The sequence below is a fragment of the Patagioenas fasciata genome, chromosome 11, assembly GCF_037038585.1.
Source record: "Patagioenas fasciata isolate bPatFas1 chromosome 11, bPatFas1.hap1, whole genome shotgun sequence".
In the NCBI taxonomy this organism is placed as follows: Eukaryota; Metazoa; Chordata; class Aves; order Columbiformes; family Columbidae; genus Patagioenas; species Patagioenas fasciata.
In genome coordinates, this window is record NC_092530.1 from 4,194,580 (window position 1) to 4,214,541 (window position 19,962).

General features: G+C 51.3%; 1 protein-coding gene across 1 annotated transcript; it reads right to left on the minus strand.

Annotated features, from left to right (window-relative positions):
• Positions 1–9,865: 9,865 nt before the first annotated feature.
• Positions 9,866–11,243, minus strand: LOC136106306 (olfactory receptor 14J1-like). Its single transcript, XM_065846585.2, has 2 exons — positions 11,233–11,243; positions 9,866–10,829 (listed from the first exon to the last, which is right to left on the minus strand). The coding sequence occupies exon 2, from the start codon at positions 10,799–10,801 to the stop codon at positions 9,866–9,868; it is 936 nt and encodes a 311-aa protein (XP_065702657.1). The 5' UTR covers positions 10,802–10,829; positions 11,233–11,243.
• Positions 11,244–19,962: the final 8,719 nt, after the last annotated feature.

Consider the following 19,962-nt stretch of genomic DNA (forward strand, 5'->3'; position numbering starts at 1 on the left):
CTGTCCCCGGAGGCTGGTGAAGGAAAGACTTGGAGACACTGGTTACAGGTGGTGAGGGCCATGTGGAGGTGGCTCTGATGCCATGTCAGCCCTTGACGCTTGTTCATCACCAGAATGGCTGAGCCCTGACCCCTGGGACCTGGTAGATTTTTCTCCAATGTTTTTCAAGGCTTTTCCTGTGGTCACTGTGAGTGTTTTGTGTTTTGGAGTGGGTTTTATGTCAAGTGCTGTTGCTTTAACTGCAAGGCTGTGGTTTTCTGTGGAGTTGGAAATGCCTGTGAGTTCCTCACAACTCATCCAGCTTCTTTCATACACCTCTCAATGGCCACCAGTCTCCTTAATGTCCCAGTCCAACACTTGCTTGAATCCTCTCTTTGGATCCATACCCATCACTCCAGGAGGTTCATGCATCCACCAGGTTCATGGATGATTCCTGAGGTCCATCCAAGCGTGGGCAGTGTGAGAGAGGAGCAGAGCAGAGCAGGGTCAGCCCTGACCCTCTCCCACACCTACACATGTCCAATCACCGCTGCTTAGGCCTCCTGCTCTTCAGAAGAGGCTCTGTCAATCAACACCCCCACGTCTTTTTCTGACAGCAGCTTTCCAGCCGCTCTTCCCCAAGCCTGTACTGTTGCAGGAGGTTGTTATGACCCATCTGCCTGACCCAGCACTTGGCCTCATTGAAACTCAGACAACTGGCCTCAGTCAGCCAGGATCCCTCTGTATGACCTTCCCAACCTCCAGCAGATTAACATTCCAACCCAACTTGGTGTCATCTACAAACTTACTGAGATTGCCCTTGATCACCTCATCCAGATCATTGATAAAGAGATTAAAAAGAACTGTCCCCGATACTGAGTCCTGGGGACACCACTCACCATTAAAGACATGGTGATGAGGCACTTGACCAGCATCTTGAACCACGATATCAGCATGCCCTGTGTCCTGAGATTCCTAGGAACATCTAATCTTGAAGAGCAGAGCATGTGAGTCGTCACTGGGTGTCTGGGCTCATCTCCTGACCCATGTGGTGCTTCAGGCTGTGAAGACAATCAAAACCAACTCTTTTACTGGGGTAGTTCCATTTTGCATGTGTCATGCAAGGGAAAACGAAAGCAGCTCAGAACTCCAGTCTCTGCTGCACTATAAGGTTTGATACCCCATCCATAAGTACACACCTAAGTGGTTCAGATGAAGGGTGGTCTGGGAAAAGTCACTCTTTTCCTCCCCAGGTGCATGGACACTGCTCATGTGCCTCTGCAGAGAGTGGCAGGAGCTGGATCCCCTTCTCGGGACAGACTCCTTCCAGGAGAGACACAGACACAGGGGGAACTCATCAGGTCTTTATGGTATTTCACTTGGCATCAGTTTTTATGTATTTAGTACTTTGCTGTGACTACTCTTTCTGCAAGGATGATCATAAAAAGACAACCATTTAGTAAGACATGGTCATAAAGGGGCTGTTATGGACAAGAAATCTCACTATGAGCCCTGGAGGGAGCAAGAAAGTTTATAATAAGCACCAGCAAGTACCAAGAAGCTCAAGGCCTCTTCTGAAGAGTGAGAGGCCCTGAGCAGCCATGATTGGCCACGTATGGTGTGGGAGGGTCAGGGATGTGAGATAGAAAAGGATGATGGGTGATGATTACAGCATATCCTACAACCAGGTCTGAGCCTGCAAGTGGAATGTGGTTGATATCTGTGGGTGGAGGAGGAATAGGAGGAAGATTTTTTGGGGGGTTATGGAAAGAAAGCAGGCTTCTCTTGGACTAATATACAGCTGTGACATTTCAATCTCATGGGCATGGCTGTGCCTGGGAGATGGGGAATGGCTGCTGCTGGGGTGGCTGTGCTCAGTCACGGTCCATGAGCTGACCCTGCTCTGCTCCTCTCTTACACTGCCCACACTTGGATGGTCCTCAGGAACCATCCATGAGCCTGGAGGAAGCACCAGCATCCTGGAGTGTTGATGCATTACTGGAGGACAAGAGTGAAAGGTCTGAGAGACACATGGGAGTGCAGGAAGAGAGTGGTCTATTGGTCTACGCGTAGCAGTAAGTGTGTTAAAGGCAAGAAAAAGACCGGAACACCATGGTCTGGTCATGGTAATGTGGCATATACTGATTTTTCTTTTTTTATTTTAGGGCAGTAGTAGAAAGAATGTGTGCATTTCAGTGCTGGGGCATGGATTGAAATGGAGGATTCAAGCAAGTTTGGGACTGGGACAGCTCAGGTGATTCAGAAACACTGCCAGGTCTGTGAAAGAAGCTGGACGGGTTGTGAGGAACTCACAGGCATAGAAAACTCCTCAGAAAACCAGAACCTTATGGTATAAGTAGCAGCACTTGGCACTCACCACCCACCACTCAAAACACAAATAGACTCACACAGACCACAGGCAGAGCCTTGAGAAACCTTTGAGAGAAAAGGTCTCCTTTGCCAGGCCCTAGGGATCAGGGCCACCTCCACATCGCCCTCACCACCTGTGACCGTTGTCTCCAGGCTTTTCCTTCACCAGCCTCCAGGGACAGGGACCTGCACTGGTTGTTTCCTCCACAGCTGTGTCAGTGATGGCCCTTCATGGGGTCCCAAGCACCCTCAGAATCTTGGGGTTTGCTTCTGCCTTTCACTTCCTTAGAGGTTTGTTCATTCTTTCAGCAGCTGCAGCTCAGGATCATGGCAGTAGAGTGCTCATCAAAACCTATAATGTCTTTAGAGTGCAAGGCTCTGTGCACTATTTTCATAAATGTTTCAGGTCTGGTGGGGATGATCAGAGAGATTTCAAGACTGTAGCCAAACAGAGAGCATTTTCATAAAAGCCAAAATAAAGCAATATTTCTTCAATTTACTTCCTCCCTCTTCCCTCCTTTCCAGAATAGGTGGTATCAGCAATCTCCAATAAATACCGACCTAGAGAATCTCCTGATAAAGACTGAATGTGTCAGAAAAGTGGGTGCCTAAAACACCGCTTGAGTAACGAGACAGGTCAGGACACCTCAAGAGGAATCACACAACTCTGGACCAAGACGTGAGTGTTCCTGGGAATCTCTGGTGCCACAGAGCAGTTATATTTGTGTTCAGGGAGCTGGTCAAGTGACCCATCTCCTGTTCTGTAATGGTGTCTGAGTTTGCTCAGGTCACCCCGACTTGAGCCCCATCCACTGCTGGGTGTTCTCCAGACTCCTGTCTTCAGGAACAAAGTCCCAGGAGACCTTGGTGGTGAAGATGGAGGCAAAGAAGCCATGAAGCACCTCAGAAAGTTGGCTGATGACACCAGGTTGGGTGGGAGTGTTGATCTGCTGGAGGTTGGGAAGGCCATACAGAGGGATCTGGACCAGCTGGGTCTTTGTGCTGAGGCCAATTGTCTGAGGTTTAACAAGGCCAAATGCTGCGTCCTGTACTTGAGTCACAACAACCCCAGGCAGCGCTACAGGCTCGGGGAAGAACAACTGGAAAATTGCCTGGTAGAGAGCGATCTGGGGGTGTTGATCGACAGAGCTGAACATGAGCCAGTGTATACCCAGGTGGCCAAAAAGGCCAACAGCATCCTGGCTTGTATCAGGAATAGTGTGGCCAGGGGGATGAGAGAAGTGATTGTGGAACTGGGGAGGCCGCACCTTGACTCCTGTGTTCAGTTTTGAATCCTCCATCACAAGAAGGACATTGAGGCACTCGAGAGAGTGCAGAGGATGCGACGAAGCTGCTGAGGGGCTGGAGCACAAGTGTGATGATGTTATGGTTTAAGGCAAGGCAGCAATTGAGGGAACTGGGGCTGTTGAGCCTGGAGAACAGGAACTGAGGGGAGACCTTCTCGTTCTCTGCAGTGCCTGAAAGGAGGTTGGGGCATGGGAGATGTTGTTCTCTTCTGCCAAGGAGCAAGTGATGGGACAAGAGGAAATGGTCCCAAATTGCACCAGAGGAGGTTAAGATTGGATATTAGGAAAAAAATATTCACAAAAAGGGTTTTCAGGTGTTGTAATTGGCTGCCCAGGACAGTGCTGGAGTCACCATCTCTGCGGGGGTTTAAAAGGAGTATAGATGAGGTTCTTAGGGACGTGGTTTAGTGCTAGAGTGAGGTGATGTTTGGACTCAGTGATCCTAAGGGTCTCTTCCAACTGAAATGTTTCTATGATTCTATGATTTCAACTGGAAAATTCTTCTGTCACTTCTTCACACACCTGCCTCCTTACCCATACTCCTGAAACTTCTCTAATTAAGTACACAAGTCTTGAATACCAGATGTAAATGACAAAAGCAACATGGTCTGTCATTCTTGTTTGATACCTGCCAGTCCCAGGCAAACACCTCAGGTACGGGGGGGCCTCTCAAGGTTTGCACTGGGTGCTTAGAGTGAGACCATGGAGCTCAGCCCGAAAACCGGAGAACGCCCCTCAAAACTTGAAAACCAAACCCACCCAACAACAACAACAACAAAAAGAACTAAAATCTTCACACCCTATTTTTTAATAAGATGAAATAATTCAATCTTTCCAGTAAAATGTCTGTGGAATTTCTATCCTGCCAAAATATGAATTTTCAGAATGTGTATGGACTGTGGGAGATGAAACATTGGCCTTTCCCTGTGCTTGCATTGCCAGAACTCTGTCTATCACGATGTGTATTTAATCCCCTGAGCATCCAGGAGTTTCTCCCTGTCCTTATCCAGCTCACCATGTCTGAACTCATCTCTTCAGAAGCCAGTCTGCACATTTGCACTTTCCATGGCTCCCCAGAGGTTCTTCACCTCTCACTCTTTGCTCCTTCAGAGCCTCTCAGCTCTCACTCTGCTTTGAGCTTCAGGCAGGTAAAGTCTTTCAGCAGTTGCTCTCGTACTCCCTACAGGCAACTCTTCAATTATGGCAATGGTCCTCGCTGGAAACTGCTTAATTTAACCATAGAACTGAGAAACACCATTAAGTTCTGTTGTGTTTTTTGTTTTGTTTCCTCTAATTAAAAATTCCCCCGGTGCCTGTTTACTTGCAGTTCTCTGAGAAAATATGAAATAATTCCTGCAAAGAAGCTGTAACAATCAGGTGCAAACTTCAGTGTGGAATCTGATGTAAAGAAATGTGCTGTAAATCCCAGGATGGCCAATGAGCAGAACAGGGAGTTTGGGGAGCTGATTATAGATTTCCTGCTAACAATTTGAGTAGAGAAACATTCTTCACAGGAACTGCTCTGTTTATTTGACACCTTTTAGGTCTCCTCCTCTGCCTGTATTTTTTAATTTTCTTGTTCCTCCCCTTATTCTTTCTCACAAAACCTTTCCAAGGGAAAGATTCCTTGAATCACACAGTAACTCAGGTTGAACATCATCTTGTCTCACTGTCCTGCTCAGGGCAGGGTGAACCAGGTGAGGTTGTCCAAGGCCTCTGCCCAGCTTTGCACCATCCACAAAGGAGCTGAAGGTTCACTGCGTCACATCATACAGGGGAGAATAAAGACGTTCAACAGTGTTGGCCCAAGTGCTGGTCCATGAGGGATTCCACTGGTAACTGGCTCTATGGGGGACTTTGTACCACTGCTGACATTTGGACTCTACGGGGGACTACAGATGCTATATAAAATGCTGTATAAAAAGATGTGCTCATGTTTTTGTGACAGTAGTGTATTGAAAAATGAAAACGTAACGAGTTTGCCAGTTTAAGAGTTGGGGTGTTTGGTTGGAGAAGAGAGGCTCCTGGGAGACTTTATTGCAGCCTTTCTGGACTGAAAAGGGGCCGATAAGAACAATGGGGACAGACTTTTGAGCAGGGCTTGTTGTGACAGGACAAGGGGTGATGGTTTAAACCAGAAGAGGGGAGAGTCAAGGAATGAAATGAGGAAGAGATTTTTTGCAGTGAGGGTGGTAAAACACTGGGACAGGTTTCGCAGAGAGGTGGTGGATGAAACATCCTGGAGACATCCCAGGCCAGGCTGGACGGGGCTCGTAGCAACCTGAGCTGGTGAAGATGTCCCTGATCACCAAAGGGAGTTGGACCAGATGGGTTGTGAATGTCACTTCCAACTCAAACTGTTTTGTGATTCTAGGATTCAGTGGCAGAAAAGACTGGATGCATCAATGCTTGATAACCAGAAAAGGTCTTGTCTGGCAGCTTCACCCAGCAGGTCTCCCCACCTGAGTGGAGAGCTGACCCACTTCTGTACAACCGACCCTGCCCCTGCCCCACAGTGCCCAGAGAATGCTGCCCAGGGCCCCAGGATGGGGATGCTGTGAAGGGGATGCCCCCTCAGAAAGTCAGGGAGAGTTGCAGGGCACAAAGATGATGAAGGGAGTGGAGCATGTCCCATGTGAGGAGGTGATTCTGGTGCCATTTTGAGCCCTGAGGTGATTCTGGCACCACTATTTTGAGTCAGCTTGGGGGTCACTCCTTTGTTCTCCTCTCTGCCCTGGGGAGACCACACCTGGAATATTGTGTCCAGTTGTGGCCCCTCAGTTCCAGAAGGACAGGGAACTGCTGGAGAGAGTCCAGCGCAGCCACCAAGATGTTGAAGGGAGTGGAGCATCTCCCGTGTGAGGAAAGGCTGGGGGAGCTGGGGCTCTGGAGCTGGAGAAGAGGAGACTGAGGGGGGACTCATTCCTGGGGATCAATATGGAAAGGGGCAGTGTCAGGAGGATGGAGCCAGGCTCTTCTGGGTGACAACCAGTGACAGGACAATGGGCAATGGGTGCAAACGCAAACTGGAACACAGGAAGTTCCACTGAGAAAGGAGAAGAAACTTATTCCTGGTGAGGGTGTCAGAGCCTGGCCCAGGCTGCCCAGGGAGGTTGTGGAGTCTCCTTCTCTGCAGACATTCAAACCCGCCTGGACACCTTCCTGTGGAACCTCAGCTGGGTGTTCCTGCTCCATGGGGGGATTGCACTGCATGAGCTTTCCAGGTCCCTTCCAACCCCTCACATTCTGGGATTCTGGGATTAGTGAGGGGTTACTGGGAACACTGGTGGGGTTGCTGGAATCACTGGGGGGTTGCTGGGATGGTTACTGGCAGCACTAAGAGGATTTGTAGAGGATTTGTATTGGCAACACTGGGAGGTTTACTGGGAGCACTGGGAGGTTTTCTGGGAACACTGTGGGTTTTCTTGCAGGCTTACTGGGAACAATTGGGGTTGCTGGGATCACTGGAGAGGTTAGTGAGGGGTTCCTGGGAGCACTGGGAGGGTTACTGGGAACATTGGGGGTTGCTGGGAGTATAGTGGGAGCACTAGGTGGTTACTAGGAGCACTGGGGGGGTTTGCTGGGAGCACTGGTAGAGTTATTGGGAATGTTATGGGAACACTAGAGGGATTAGTAGGAGTTTATTGGGATCACTGAGAGGGCTACTGGGAGCAATGGGGGTTGCTGGGTGGTTACTGGCACCACTGGGAGGGTTACTGGGAACACTAGGAGGATTAGTGCAGGGTTATTGGGATGACTGGGAGGGGTACTGGGAACACTCAAAGTATTAGTGGGGGGTCACTTGAAACACTGTGAGGGTTAGTAGGAGCCCTGTGCGGCCTTGCTGGGAACACTGAGGGGGTTGCTGGGGGCACTGGGAGGGTTACTGGGAACACTGGGGTTTGCTGGGGAGTTACTGGGAGCAGTAGGTGGTTACTGGGAGCACTGGTAAGGTTACAGGGAGGGTTACTGGGAACACCAGGAGAACTAGAGGGTGGTTTCTGGGAACAGTGGGAGGGTTACTGGGAGCACTGGGGGTTTACTGGGAGTTCTTGCAGGATTACTGGGAACAATGGGGGTTTCTGGGAGCACGGGGTGAGTTACTGGGAACATAGGCAGTTGGTGGGGCCTTACTGGGAGCACTAGGTTGTTACTGGGAGCACTGTGAGGGCTTCATGGGAGTACTGGGTGGGTTACTGGGAGCATTTGGGTTCATTGGCAGTTATTGGAGGATTACTGGGAAAGATATTGGGAGCACTGGGGGGTTGCTGGGAGTTATTGAAGGATTAGTGGGAACAATGGGGGTTGCTGGGAGCACTGGAGGGGTTTTTGGGGGGTTACTGGGAGCACTGGGACTGGTTACTGGGAACAGTCGGAGTTGCTAAGGGCTGACATGAAAGCAGTAGGTGGTTACTGGGATCAGTGGGAGGGCTAGCGGGGGATTACTGGGAGCAATGCGGGGTTGCTGGGGTTCACTGCGAGCACTGGGGGGGCTGGTGGGAGCACTGGGACTTTTAATGGGAGGATTACTGGAAACAGTAGGATGGTTAGTGGGGGGTTAATGGGAACACTACATGGTTACTGGGAGCACTGTGGGGGCTTGCTGAACATTCCCTCTGTCACATCATTCAGGGGCCCAGGCTTGGGGCCGTGACACCTCCCTGGGAGCCTGTTCGGTGTCCAGCACCTCTGGGTGAAGAACCTTTTCCTCGTGTCCCACTGACCGTCCCTGGCACATCTTCTGCCATTCCCTGGGCTCTGTCACTGTCACAGAGAAGAGCTCAGCCCTGCCCCACCTGCTCCTGCTGAGGAACCTGCAGCCCATGAGCTCTGCCCTCAGTCTGCTCTGCTCCAGCTGAACAAACCCAGGGACTTCAGCCGCTCATCATACGGCTTCCCCTCCAAACCCTTCACCGAATTTGTAGCCTCTTCTGGACGCTCTCCAGTAGCTTTATCTCCTTTTGTCCTCTGTCCCCAGCCCTGCACACAGTGAAGGCTGCAGGTGAGGCCACCCCAGTGCAGAGCAGAGCGGGACAATCCCCTCCCTGCCCGGCTGGCCGTGCTGTGCTGGATGCACCAGGACATGGTGCCCTCTTGGCTCCAGGGACACTGATGGCTCTTGTTCAATTTCCTGATGACCAGAACTCCCAGATCCCTCTCTGCAGAGCTGCTCTCCAGCATCTTGTCCCCCAGTCTGTATGTACAGACAGGGTTGACATGTCCCAGGTACAAAATGGCACCCCAGAATATCTGACAGCATTGGTGCTCACTTGGGTTCATCTCACCTCATGTACATGATGTTCATGCTCACATCTCATCTGTACAAGGCACACATAGATTTCTGACCTACTCATTTAGGGTCTTTCCAAGGAGGGAAAAAGAACCATTCTGAAATGGGGCGAGAGGTCTGGGCTGGAAGTGAAGGCTGTGACGGATTAGTCCATGATGATTGGGGCAGATTCCTGGATTGTCTAGCACCAACAGCACAGCCCAGCCCCTGCTCAGCTGGTCCTGCAGGTCTCTGGCAGGAGGCCTGGCTGTGAGGGGACACTGCTGTGTGCCAGCCCTGCACACACACAATATTCAACTGTACAATGGTGTTTGCATCTGTGGGTAACTTTTGTGGGAAGGTTCTTGAGATAAACTTTGTAAGAAGAAATAAACCCTCTGGCCCTGCCCATTAGAGATCACCTTTCTATCTGGAAAGGCTGTTGTGAGCCCAGCTCTGTCACAGCAGTGCCCATTGCCTGTCCCTGCCTGCGCTCACAGCACTGACACACAGTAGGACGGGGACCAAGCTGCCAGAGCACTCAGGCCTTGCACCAACACAAGGGATGAGAAGGAGAGTGTGGGAGTGGAACCAGAACAGCTCTGGAAGAACAAGCGCTGCTGCTCCCTTGCTGTGCTGCCATGATGGACTCTTTTCCCCTCCACCGACCGCAGGAACTGTCCCTGCAGCTCCAAGCAGGTCTTGAGTAAAGGATCTCAGAAAAAAATAGATGATGCAAGGCCTTTTAATTTGTTGAAACACACATAGAGCACAGTTTCTCATTCACACAGCCCCTCAGTAAGCAAAGAAGACAGTGAATTGAAAAGGGGATGACAATATACCGCATGTGAAAAAGCACAAGCAGCAACAAAAAATACAGAAGACAGGTTGGGCCTACAACAATTTACACTATAACTGTTATGCAGAAGATGATGGACAGTTAATAGCTATAAGGAAATAATCCAGTCATCAGTTTCCTCAGGGCATCCTTGAGCTCCTGGTTCCTCATGCTGTAGATGAGAGGGTTCACTGCTGGAGGCACCACCGAGTACAGAACAGACACCACCAGGTCCAGGGATGGGGAGGAGATGGAGGGGGGCTTCAGGTGGGCGAAACAGGAGGTGCTGGCAAAGATAGAGACCACGGCCAGGTGAGGGAGGCAGGTGGAAAACGCTTTGTGCCGTCCCTGCTCAGAGGGGATCCTCAGCACGGCCCTGAAGGTCTGCACATAGGACACCACAATGAACACAAAACACATAAAAGCTAAACAGGAACTCACTGCAAGTAGTCCAAGTTCCCTTAGATAGGAGTGTAAGCAGGAGAACTTGAGGATCTGGGGGATTTCACAGAAGAACTGGCCCAGGGCATTGCCCTTGCACAGTGGCAGTGAAAATGTATTGGCCGTATGCAGCAGAGAATAGAGAAACCCAGTGGCCCAGGCAGCTGCTACCATGCAGACACAAGCTCTGTTGCCCAGGAGGGTCCCATAGTGCAGGGGTTTGCATATGGCAACGTAGCGGTCGTAGGACATGACAGTGAGAAGAAAATATTCTGCTGAAATGAAAAAGACAAAGAGAAAGAGCTGGGCAGCACATCCTGTGTAGGAGATGGCCCTGGTGTCCCAGACGGAATTGTCCATGGACTTGGGAACAATGGTGGAGATGGAGCCCAGGTCGAGGAGGGCGAGGTTGAGCAGGAAGAAGTACATGGGGGTGTGGAGGTGCTGGTCACAGGTTATGGTGGTGATGATGAGGCCGTTGCCCAGGAGGGCAGCCAGGTAGATGCCCAGGAAGAGCCAGAAATGCAAGAGCTGCAGCTCCCGTGTGTCTGAGAACGCCAGGAGAACGAACTGGGTGATGGAGCTGCTGTTGGACATTTGCTGCCTGTGGGCATGAGGACCTGTCATAGGAGGAAAGGACACTAATGGTTTAGATGAGACTTCTCTGGAGGAAACCAAAGCAATGCCCCACAGACCCCCCCACAAAGAGGCATTTTTCTTTTTCCAGGAGAACGTCCTGGCTGGAACCCTCGCCGGTGTTTGATGAGTGTGCAATGAAGAGCAGGGTCTCTGCCCAGGGGCTCTTGAGCAGTCAGCCTGACCCTGTGTGATTGGGTGCGTAGGGGCCAGTCCTGGCGTTCAGCTGTGTCAGCTGGAACCGTTCCTGGTGCAGAAGGGACTGTCAGCATCTGTACCCCCAGGCCTGAGAAACTGAGTTGGAGAGGTTTGGGGTTCCTACAGCTCCTTCTGCCCTCCCACCCTGGGCAGTGTTCTTGGGTGTCAGAAACGCTCAGCATTTCTGCTGCACTCAGGGAGAACAGAGCGAGTCCTGTGAGACCAGAGGATGCCTGTGGGTCAGTGCAGAGTGAGGGCAGCTGCTCTGTCCCTCTGTCCTGCTCCAGCTGCCCTGGGCTGGCACCTTTCTGAGATGGAGCCTGATCACACTCCCATGTTGCCCTGAAAAGCCAGCAGACACTGCTGAGAGCAGCATCTCTGTGCTTTTCTAAGGTGCTTTCATACATACACAGATGCTGTGGGACAGGTTTGCATCGTGAAGAGAAGCTCACAGCTTGGAAAAAACCTCAGTGGGACAGACAAGATGGCATTTGATTCAGGGAGCCTCAGCTCACACCCCAGCCCCACAGACTGCATTGCCAATAGCCCCACAGGGCAGAGCAAAGCTGGGACACGTGTTCCCATGGACACACCTGCAGGAAAGGATCCACAAGATCAGGATGTGACTCTGCAGCTGAAACTCCCATCCCCAGAGAGCCTGAGAGCAAGAACAAGATCCCAACAGCAGTGACCCAGAGCAGGGGAGCAAGAAGGACAATGCGGTGAGGGTGGGTGTGAGAGAGGCCAGGGCAGAGGCAGCCGGGCACTCAGACAGCGTCACCCTTCCCCAGCTGTGCAGCCACCTCCCAGACACCAACATTGCCGGGCAGCTGCTCTCAGCCCCTGTGCTCTGCAGAGGAACTGGAGCTCTGGCTGCACAGGAGCTGCTTCATGCCTTGGAGCCACCGGCCCTGAGGGCAGAGGCTTTGCTGGGTGGGACAGGAGGCCAGGGGGCTGCTCACAGGAGGGATCTGCACTGCAGGGGATCACAGGGACTTTTCTCTGTTCTCCCTCCCATAACAATTCTGGGTTTATTTTCCTCTCACTTGTGATCATTTCCCTGCACCCTGGAGATTCTCCCCCTGGGAGGTGTTTCCCTGTCCATGTCTCTTCCCTGTCAGTGCTCACAGACCCCATCCCACCCTCTGTGCCCTCCCCCTGGCCCTACAGATCCTGCCTGTTCACAGGGCACTGCCTGGGGGCATCTTCCTGTTTGCAGGTTGGAAAACAGGACAGGTCAGACTAGGCTGAGGGGTCCAGCCAAGGTGATGCAGGTGCTGTGCACAGGCAGAGGGGTGGTGAAGGGATGTTATGAGCCTTCTGGCAGATGTACTGATCACTCAGAGTTGCAGTTCAGGAGTCTTAGTGACTTGTTTAAGCTCATTTTCACTTTATCCTTTCCTGCACCCCTCACCACTTGGGATAGGAAACTGAAAAGACTGGAAAGCTCATTACCTGTCTGTTAATCCTTGCATTGATCTTGTCCTTGAGGTATCCCCTTGGAAAAGTCCTGCATGTGATCTGGAGCTGTGAGCAGCGCTGACCCACACAGCACCCTCTCCACAGCAGAAACACCTTTCCTGTCCAAGAGGGTTTGCTCCTTCATGCGACAGCTTCTCCCCTCCTTGTCATTGGGATCTCCCCAGGCAGGCTGAGCGCTGACCCTGGCAGGCGGCAGAGTCCCTGCCCCGGCACAGCCCTGGGCTGCAGGGACCCTGCTCTGCAGGACAGCCCTGGGCACCCCTGGGTGCTTCCCCTGCAGTCACCCTCAGCAGAATTTGCCATCATGCCCTTCCCCACTGACAGTGCAGCAGGGAAGCCCTGCTCTGGAGAGTGTTCTTCTCTACAACAGAGATACTGTGGAGACCTGGCAGATCCTGCAAACTGTGTCATGTGCCAGCTTTAGGAGATCCCTCCAGGAAATGTAGCTGTATTGTCCTACAGCCAGAGACTTACCGTGTTACTGCTGTGAAGATTTGTCTCTCAGTGAGCCCTCAGCGACCAACAACCTACATTGCCTTTCCCCTCCCTCCGCCTGGCTCCTGTGCCCTCCGTGCTGCAGGCAGAGCCCTCAGCCCTGCTGCGCTGTGCAGAGGAGCTGCTCCTGGGCAGAGCTGTCTCTCTGCAGCGCTGCTGCTTGCCAGGAGCTCCCTCTGTCCCAGGAGCCCAGCCCAGCTCAGCAGCACAAAAGGTGCTTTAATGACCCCTCTGGTGGGTTTGGTGCTGAGTCCATGGACCTCAGACCCTGAGGGCAAGTTGATGAAACCTCTCAAGAAATCAGATTCAAACTCCAAAGTTTCTTGTTATGTTAATGGGTCCCACTGAAGGACATTACTCAGCAACTGTCCCCAGTGTCTTTTTAGAGCAGAAAACTGGAGACAGTGATGACAGGTCAGCAAAAGCAAAGTAAATGTCCCTCTGATGATCAGTAAACCTTGATGAGTTTCATTAACCAAAGGACCAAGCCCTGACCCCCAGCCATGGGAAGTCAGATCCTGTCCCTCCCACGTTGCCCAGGGCCCTTCCTGGGACAGTGTGATGTGGGGCTGTGCAAGGCCAAGGGCAGGACTATGGTCCCACACCTCCCAGGTTCCTGGCTGGGAACAAGGAGGCCATGAGGCCCCTGTGCTGGAAGGACAAGGTGTCTCCTCACAGGCATCAGAGGTGCAGACAACACCCATAGCCAAGGGGAGAAGGAGCTCATGTCTGTTGGGTCTTTCAGCCTCTTTACATTCCTTGATCATCTCCACCACAGCCTGTCCTGTGCTGTGGCATCCCCTGCACCTCTTTCCCTGCAGGCTGCAGACATCCCCCCTGCTGCCCCACCTTGCTCTTGTCTGAGCATCTTCCTTCCTTTGCTGAGATCTCTCCATCCTCCCCAGCTGTTCCTTGAAGCACAAAGCCTTGGGCTGATGCAGACTCCCTCTGCTGACCTGCTCCACCACAGCACTGCCCTTCCAGTCACATTCCTTGCTGCTCATGTCCAGCCTGGACCTCCCCAGCTGCACTTTGTGCCATTATTTCTTTCTCATGCTCTTTCCCACTATGCAGAAAACCTCCACCACCTCTGAAACCACCCTTCAAGCACTCTCAGGCTACTCCTGCACTGCTGCAGCCTCCCCAGCGCTGCTGGGCCAAAGCAGCCCAGGTCCCTCAGCATCCCACACCATGTGCACAAGGTCCTGAACCTGCCTTGGCAGAGCCCTGCACTCTCCAGTTCCTCCCTGCTCCTCCAAACTGGGAAGCCGCACACTGGCACACCCCCGTGTGTGGGGGGTCACACCAGTGCTGAACCGAATGGGATGAGAACTCCAGGTGCCTGGGTCCCCACGCTCCTCCTCATGCAGCCCCGTGTGCAGCTGCCTTGTTCATGGTGAGCGTGCACCACGGGCTGGTGTGGGGACCTTGGAGTGCCCAGGCCCTTCTCCTCAGGGTCACTGCTCAGCGTGTCAGGTCCTGCTCTGTCCTGATGGATGGGGTTATTGTCCCACCCTGATACAGCACTGGTCACTTCATCTTGTCAATATTCAGAGTTATCTGATGGGTACATACCAGATGCGTGGAACTCTGCCTGGGAGCAGACAATGACAGCTGAAGGTTGAGGAGTCAGCATGAGAGGGCAGAACAACATGGGCAATGTTGTGGTGACTGGACATCAGCTACAGGATCCCTGACCAGGAAGAGGAATGTGATGAGGTCTCCTTTAGACAAATGAAAGAAGCCTCATGTTTCCAGGGCCCTGTCCTCATGACAGACCTTAGACATCCCAGTATCTGCAAGGTACCAACCATCCAGGAGGGGTTGGAGCTCATTGACAACATCTTCCTGACATGGGTGACTGAGGAGTCAGTGAGGTGAGGTGCCCTGTGGGACTTCACACTTACAAACCAGAAAGAGTTGGTCAGGATGGAACAGTCAGGGTTGGGAAAGTGGAGCTGAGGCTCCTGGGAGGTGATCACAAGGCCAAGAGCAGGATTTCAGGAGAGCAAGCTTTGGCCTGCTGAGGGACCTGCTTGGGTCCTATGGGATATGACCTTGGTGTCTGCAGTGCTTTTCTCTCACATCTCCTCCCTCCTCTCTCCCACCTGCTGTTGTGCAGCGTTTTTTACCCTTTCTCAAATACAATATCCCAGAGGTGCTGCCAGCATCACTGAGTGGCTCAGATTTGTCAAGGAGTGGGTCCATCTTGGAGCCAACTGAAATCGGCTCTGTCTGACATAGCTCAGTCTCCTGTTGTCTTCTCGGAGAGGTGACAACTATAGCACAGCCACACCCACCCCCCGTTCCAAGACTTTGCCATAAACCCAGCACAGGGTGACAGTGCGTTGGATGTTACAAAATAATTGATCGTGAAGAAGAAATTTTAAAGATCTTCTTTCAGCAACGCATGAAAGTCTCCAGTCAATGAGCAGGTTCCTATGGGGAACTGTAATTGCCGTGACAGTCACTGGCTGCAGGTGCCAACAGTCCAAAGTATCTTGGGCCAAATGCTTAAGAGAGCTGCCTGATGGGCCATCAAGGGTGATGCTCACCTGGATCTGGTACCAACGAAGAAGGAAGAGATGGTGAGGGATGTGAACATGAGTGTCCACCTTGGCTGTTGTGACCAGGACACAGTGGGGTCCCAGGCACCAGAGGGGAGGGAGGAAGGCCAGCAGCAGAGCACAGGCTGGTAGGCTCCAGAGGAGAAGACTTTGACATACTGGGGGATGGCAGGTAGAGCTGGTGATGTGGTAAAGTCATTGTGGGTGAAGGAGCTCAGGAAATCTGAACAGCCTTATAGGACAGGCTGCTCCAAGCACAAGAATGATCCCTCCGAGTACCCATAAAAAGAAGCATTTATCTTGTGAGGCTGCTCCTCTGAACTGATGGAGCTGCAGAGCAAAAAGGCAGCACACAGGAGGTGGAAGCAGGGGAAGCGGCAAAGGAGGAATTTAGAAACCTTGGCCACGGATGCAGAGATGATTCCAAAGTTGCCCTGGACTTGATACCTAAAGGGGAGGCTGAGGGCAGCAAGATGAGCTGATACAGCTTCCTTACAAAAAAAAAAAAGGAATAGACAGGGAGAACATGGGCTTGCTGCTGAACTTTATAGGGGCAGAATCAGACAGGACTGAGGTTCTTCATGGCTTTTTTGCCTCCATCTTCACCAGCAAGGTCTCCTGGGACTTTGTTCCTGAAGACAGGAGTCTGGAGAACACCCAGCAGTGGATGGGGCTCAAGTCAGGGGTGACCTGAGCAAACTCAGACACCATTACAGAACAGGAGATGGGTCACTTGAACAGCTCCCTGAACACAAGTATCACTGTGCTGTGGCACCTGAGATTCCCAAGAACACCCACCTCTTGGTACAGAGGAGTGTGACTCCTCTTGAGGTGTCCTGGCCTGTCTCCTCGGTCAAGTGATCCTTTAGGCACCCACTTCTCTGACACATTCAGTCGTTCTCAGGAGATTTTCTAGATCAATATTCATTGGAGATTGTTGATACCAGCTGTTGTGGAAATAAGGGTTTTGGGAGGGTGACGGAAATATTAGAGATTTGGTTTTATTACTCTTTATTATGGAAATGCTCACTGTTTGGCTACAATTCTGAAATCTCTGAAATCATCCACACAGGACTTGGAGCCTTTAGGAAAGTGCTGCAGAGAGCATTGTCATGTAAGGGCATTTTGGATGTTACTGAGCCCTCTGCTGCCATGATCCTGAACTGCAGCTACTGAAAGAATGAACAAACCTGTCATGAACTGAAGGGCAGAAACAAACCCCAAGTTTCTGAGGGTGTTTGGACCCCATGAAGGGCCATTGCTGACACAAGCAGTCCCTGTCCCTGGAGACAATGGTCATAGGTGGTAAAGGCGATGTGGAGGTGGCTCTGGTGCCACGTCAGCCCTTGACGTTTGTTCATCATCAGAATGGCCAAGCCCTGACCCCAGGACCAGAAAAAGGAGACCCTTTCAGTCAAATGCTTCTCAGGCTCTGCCTGTGGTCACTGTGAGTGTTTTGTGTTTTGGGGGTGGGTTTGGTGCCAAGTGCTGTTGCTTTAACCACAAGGCTCTGGTTTTCTGAGGACTTGGCAATGCCTGTGAAGTCCCCCAAACCCATTCAACTTCTTTCATACAACTGGCAATGGTCACCAATCACCTGAGCTGTCCCAGTCCCAAACTTGCTTGAATCCTCAATTTGGATCCATGCCCTAGTACTGAACTGCACACGTTCCTTCTTCTGTTGTCGTAAAATAAAAGGAAAAATCAATCTATTTTACATTGGCATGACCAGACCATGGTCTTTAGGTGTTCTTCTTTAACACACTTACTGCTACATGTAGACCACTCTCTTCCTGCACTCCCATGTGTTTTACAAACCTTTCACTCTTGTCCTCCAGTAATGGGCCAACATTCCAGGATCTGGTGCTTCCTCCGGGATCATGGATGATTCCGGAGGACCATCCAAGTGTGGGCAGTGTAAGAGAGGAGCAGAACAGGGTCAGCTCATGGGCCATGACTGAGCACAGCCACCCCAGCAGCAGCCATTCCCCATCACCCAGGCACAGCCAAGCCCACAGCATGCAAATGGCACTGCCATATATCATTAGTCCAAAAAAGCCTACCTTCTTTCTAAAATCAACAACAATATTTCTACCATTCCCCTTCGACCCCCAGATATCAACCGCATTCGACTTGTGGCTCAGACATGGTTGTAAGGATTTGCTGAAGTCATCAGCCATCACCCTTTTCTACCCCACATCTCCTGACCCTCTCCCACACCACACATGGCCGGTCACTGCTGCTCAGGGCCTCGCGCTCTACAGAAGAGACCTTGAGCTTCTTGGCTCTTCCTGGTGCTTGTTATAATCTCCCTCACTCCCTCCAGATCTCACGGTGAGATTTCTTGTTCATGACAGGGCCTTTGTAACCAACTCTTATGAAATGGTTGTCCTTCTGTGATCATCTGTGCAGAAGAAGTGATCACAGAAAAGCACCAAATATGTCAAATCTGATGCCGAGTGAAATGCAATAAAACCTTGTTGAGCCAGCCCTGTAGCTCAGCAAGGAGTTTCTCCTGAGAAAGGGATCCAACCTCTGCCACTCTCTGCAGAGGCACATGAGCAGCGTCCATGCACCTGGGGACACAAAGGGTGACTTTTGCAAGATCTCCCTCTATCTGAACCATTTAGAAATGTACCTGTGGATGGGGTATCAAGCCTTATAGTACAGCAGAGACTGGAGTTCTGAGCTCTCTTCAACTCCCTGTGTGACAGTCTGTAAAATTAATTAACCCAGTGAAATGTTGGTTTTGATTCTCTTCACAGCCTGAAGCACCACATGGCTCAGGAGACAATCCAGGATACCCAACCAGCACTCACATGCTCTGCACTTAAAGTTCAGGTGTTCCCGGAATCTCGGCAGACACGTCACGCTGATATCTGAGTTCAAGGAGCTGGTCAAGAGCCTCGTCTCCATTTCTGTAATTGTGGCTTTGCTGTCTGGCTGATGTGCACACTCTGTACATGGATGTTGACACCTCTTGAACAACCTGCCCTGAAAGGGTTAGCAATATGGGCAGTTCTTTCTGCAAGTGAATTAGGACAGCAAAACAGACCCTGGGTTGGGGCAAAGGAAAAGCGATGCAAAAGTTGTGGTCAGGGCTGTATAGGGCACTTGTAAAGCAGCCCTGCACCTCATGTGAATTATTCCTGTGGTCAGGGAGCACCTGAGAGCTTTGTCTAAACTGAAAACATGAAGGGGATGAAAGGACAGCATCATTCAGGCTGAATGTGATGACAGGAAATGTCTTGACCAACCTCCCGCTCAAAGCAGGGTCAGACCAGATTACTCAGGGCTTGATCCAAACACATCTTGGTCACTTTCTGGGACAGAGTGAGTGCGTACTCCTAGGAAACAGCTTCCAGTGCTTGACTGTCCTCAGGACTGGAAAGTTTCTGCCTTTCTACAGCACCTTTCCAAGCCCAACCATCCAGATTGCTTTTTACCCATCTACTTGCACACTGACACAGACCATAATATCCTACCTTGAACACAGTAATGTTGTGGGGGATGACACCGAATGCCTTGCTGACTTCCAAGTATCAGACCACCACTGCTCTGCCCACATCCAAACCCTGTCCTTTCCTCACAGAAAACAAAGAGGATGGACAGGCACAACCTGCCCTGGGTAAACCCCATCACCTTCTCTTCCAGACACCCAGAAATGGGGTCCCAGTGCACATGCTCTGGGGCACAGCCCTTAGTTCCCCTGCTCACCCATTGGCCATTTTGAAAAGTGCACACACTGTGTGAGAGCTGTCAGTGGTCAGGGAGTCCCCCCAGTCTCCATGAGCTTTCCAAGATGGTGGAGAGTGGCCTCCCTGTGACATCGTCCTGCTGTCTCAGCTCCTGGGATGCTGCCCCTGCTGTCCCATAGACTGGAGAGGGTTGTGTTAGTTCCAGTGACCCCTGACTTGATCCTCATCCACTGCTGGTTGTTCTCCACATTCCTGTCTCCAGTCACAGAGGCTTGGGAGGCAGAAATTTTTCAGAAGAAAGATTCTTCCTCTGAGAGTGCTGCTAGGAAATGTATTTTGCTGAGTAACTGGACACGATTATGTATTTTCCTATATATTTGCCAACACATATATATATATTTCTTTTTCCTTATGATCACATAGAAAGACAGATAACACAGATCTGTTGAGATCACTGTCAACATGGCCATCTAAACAGAGAACAGTTCAATTAACCTTTTTATCCTTCTTTCCTCCATCAGGCAAGAGTGGCCAACAGCTTCCAGCATGACTCACTCTGTGCCAAGGGTAAAAAGTGGCACTGACAGTCCATGGCAGTGGATTGTTTGGTGCCTTCGACTCTGTGCAAGACACAAGGATTATTTTTCTTTACGCTGGAGGCTTTGGTAGGAGAGATATCTAG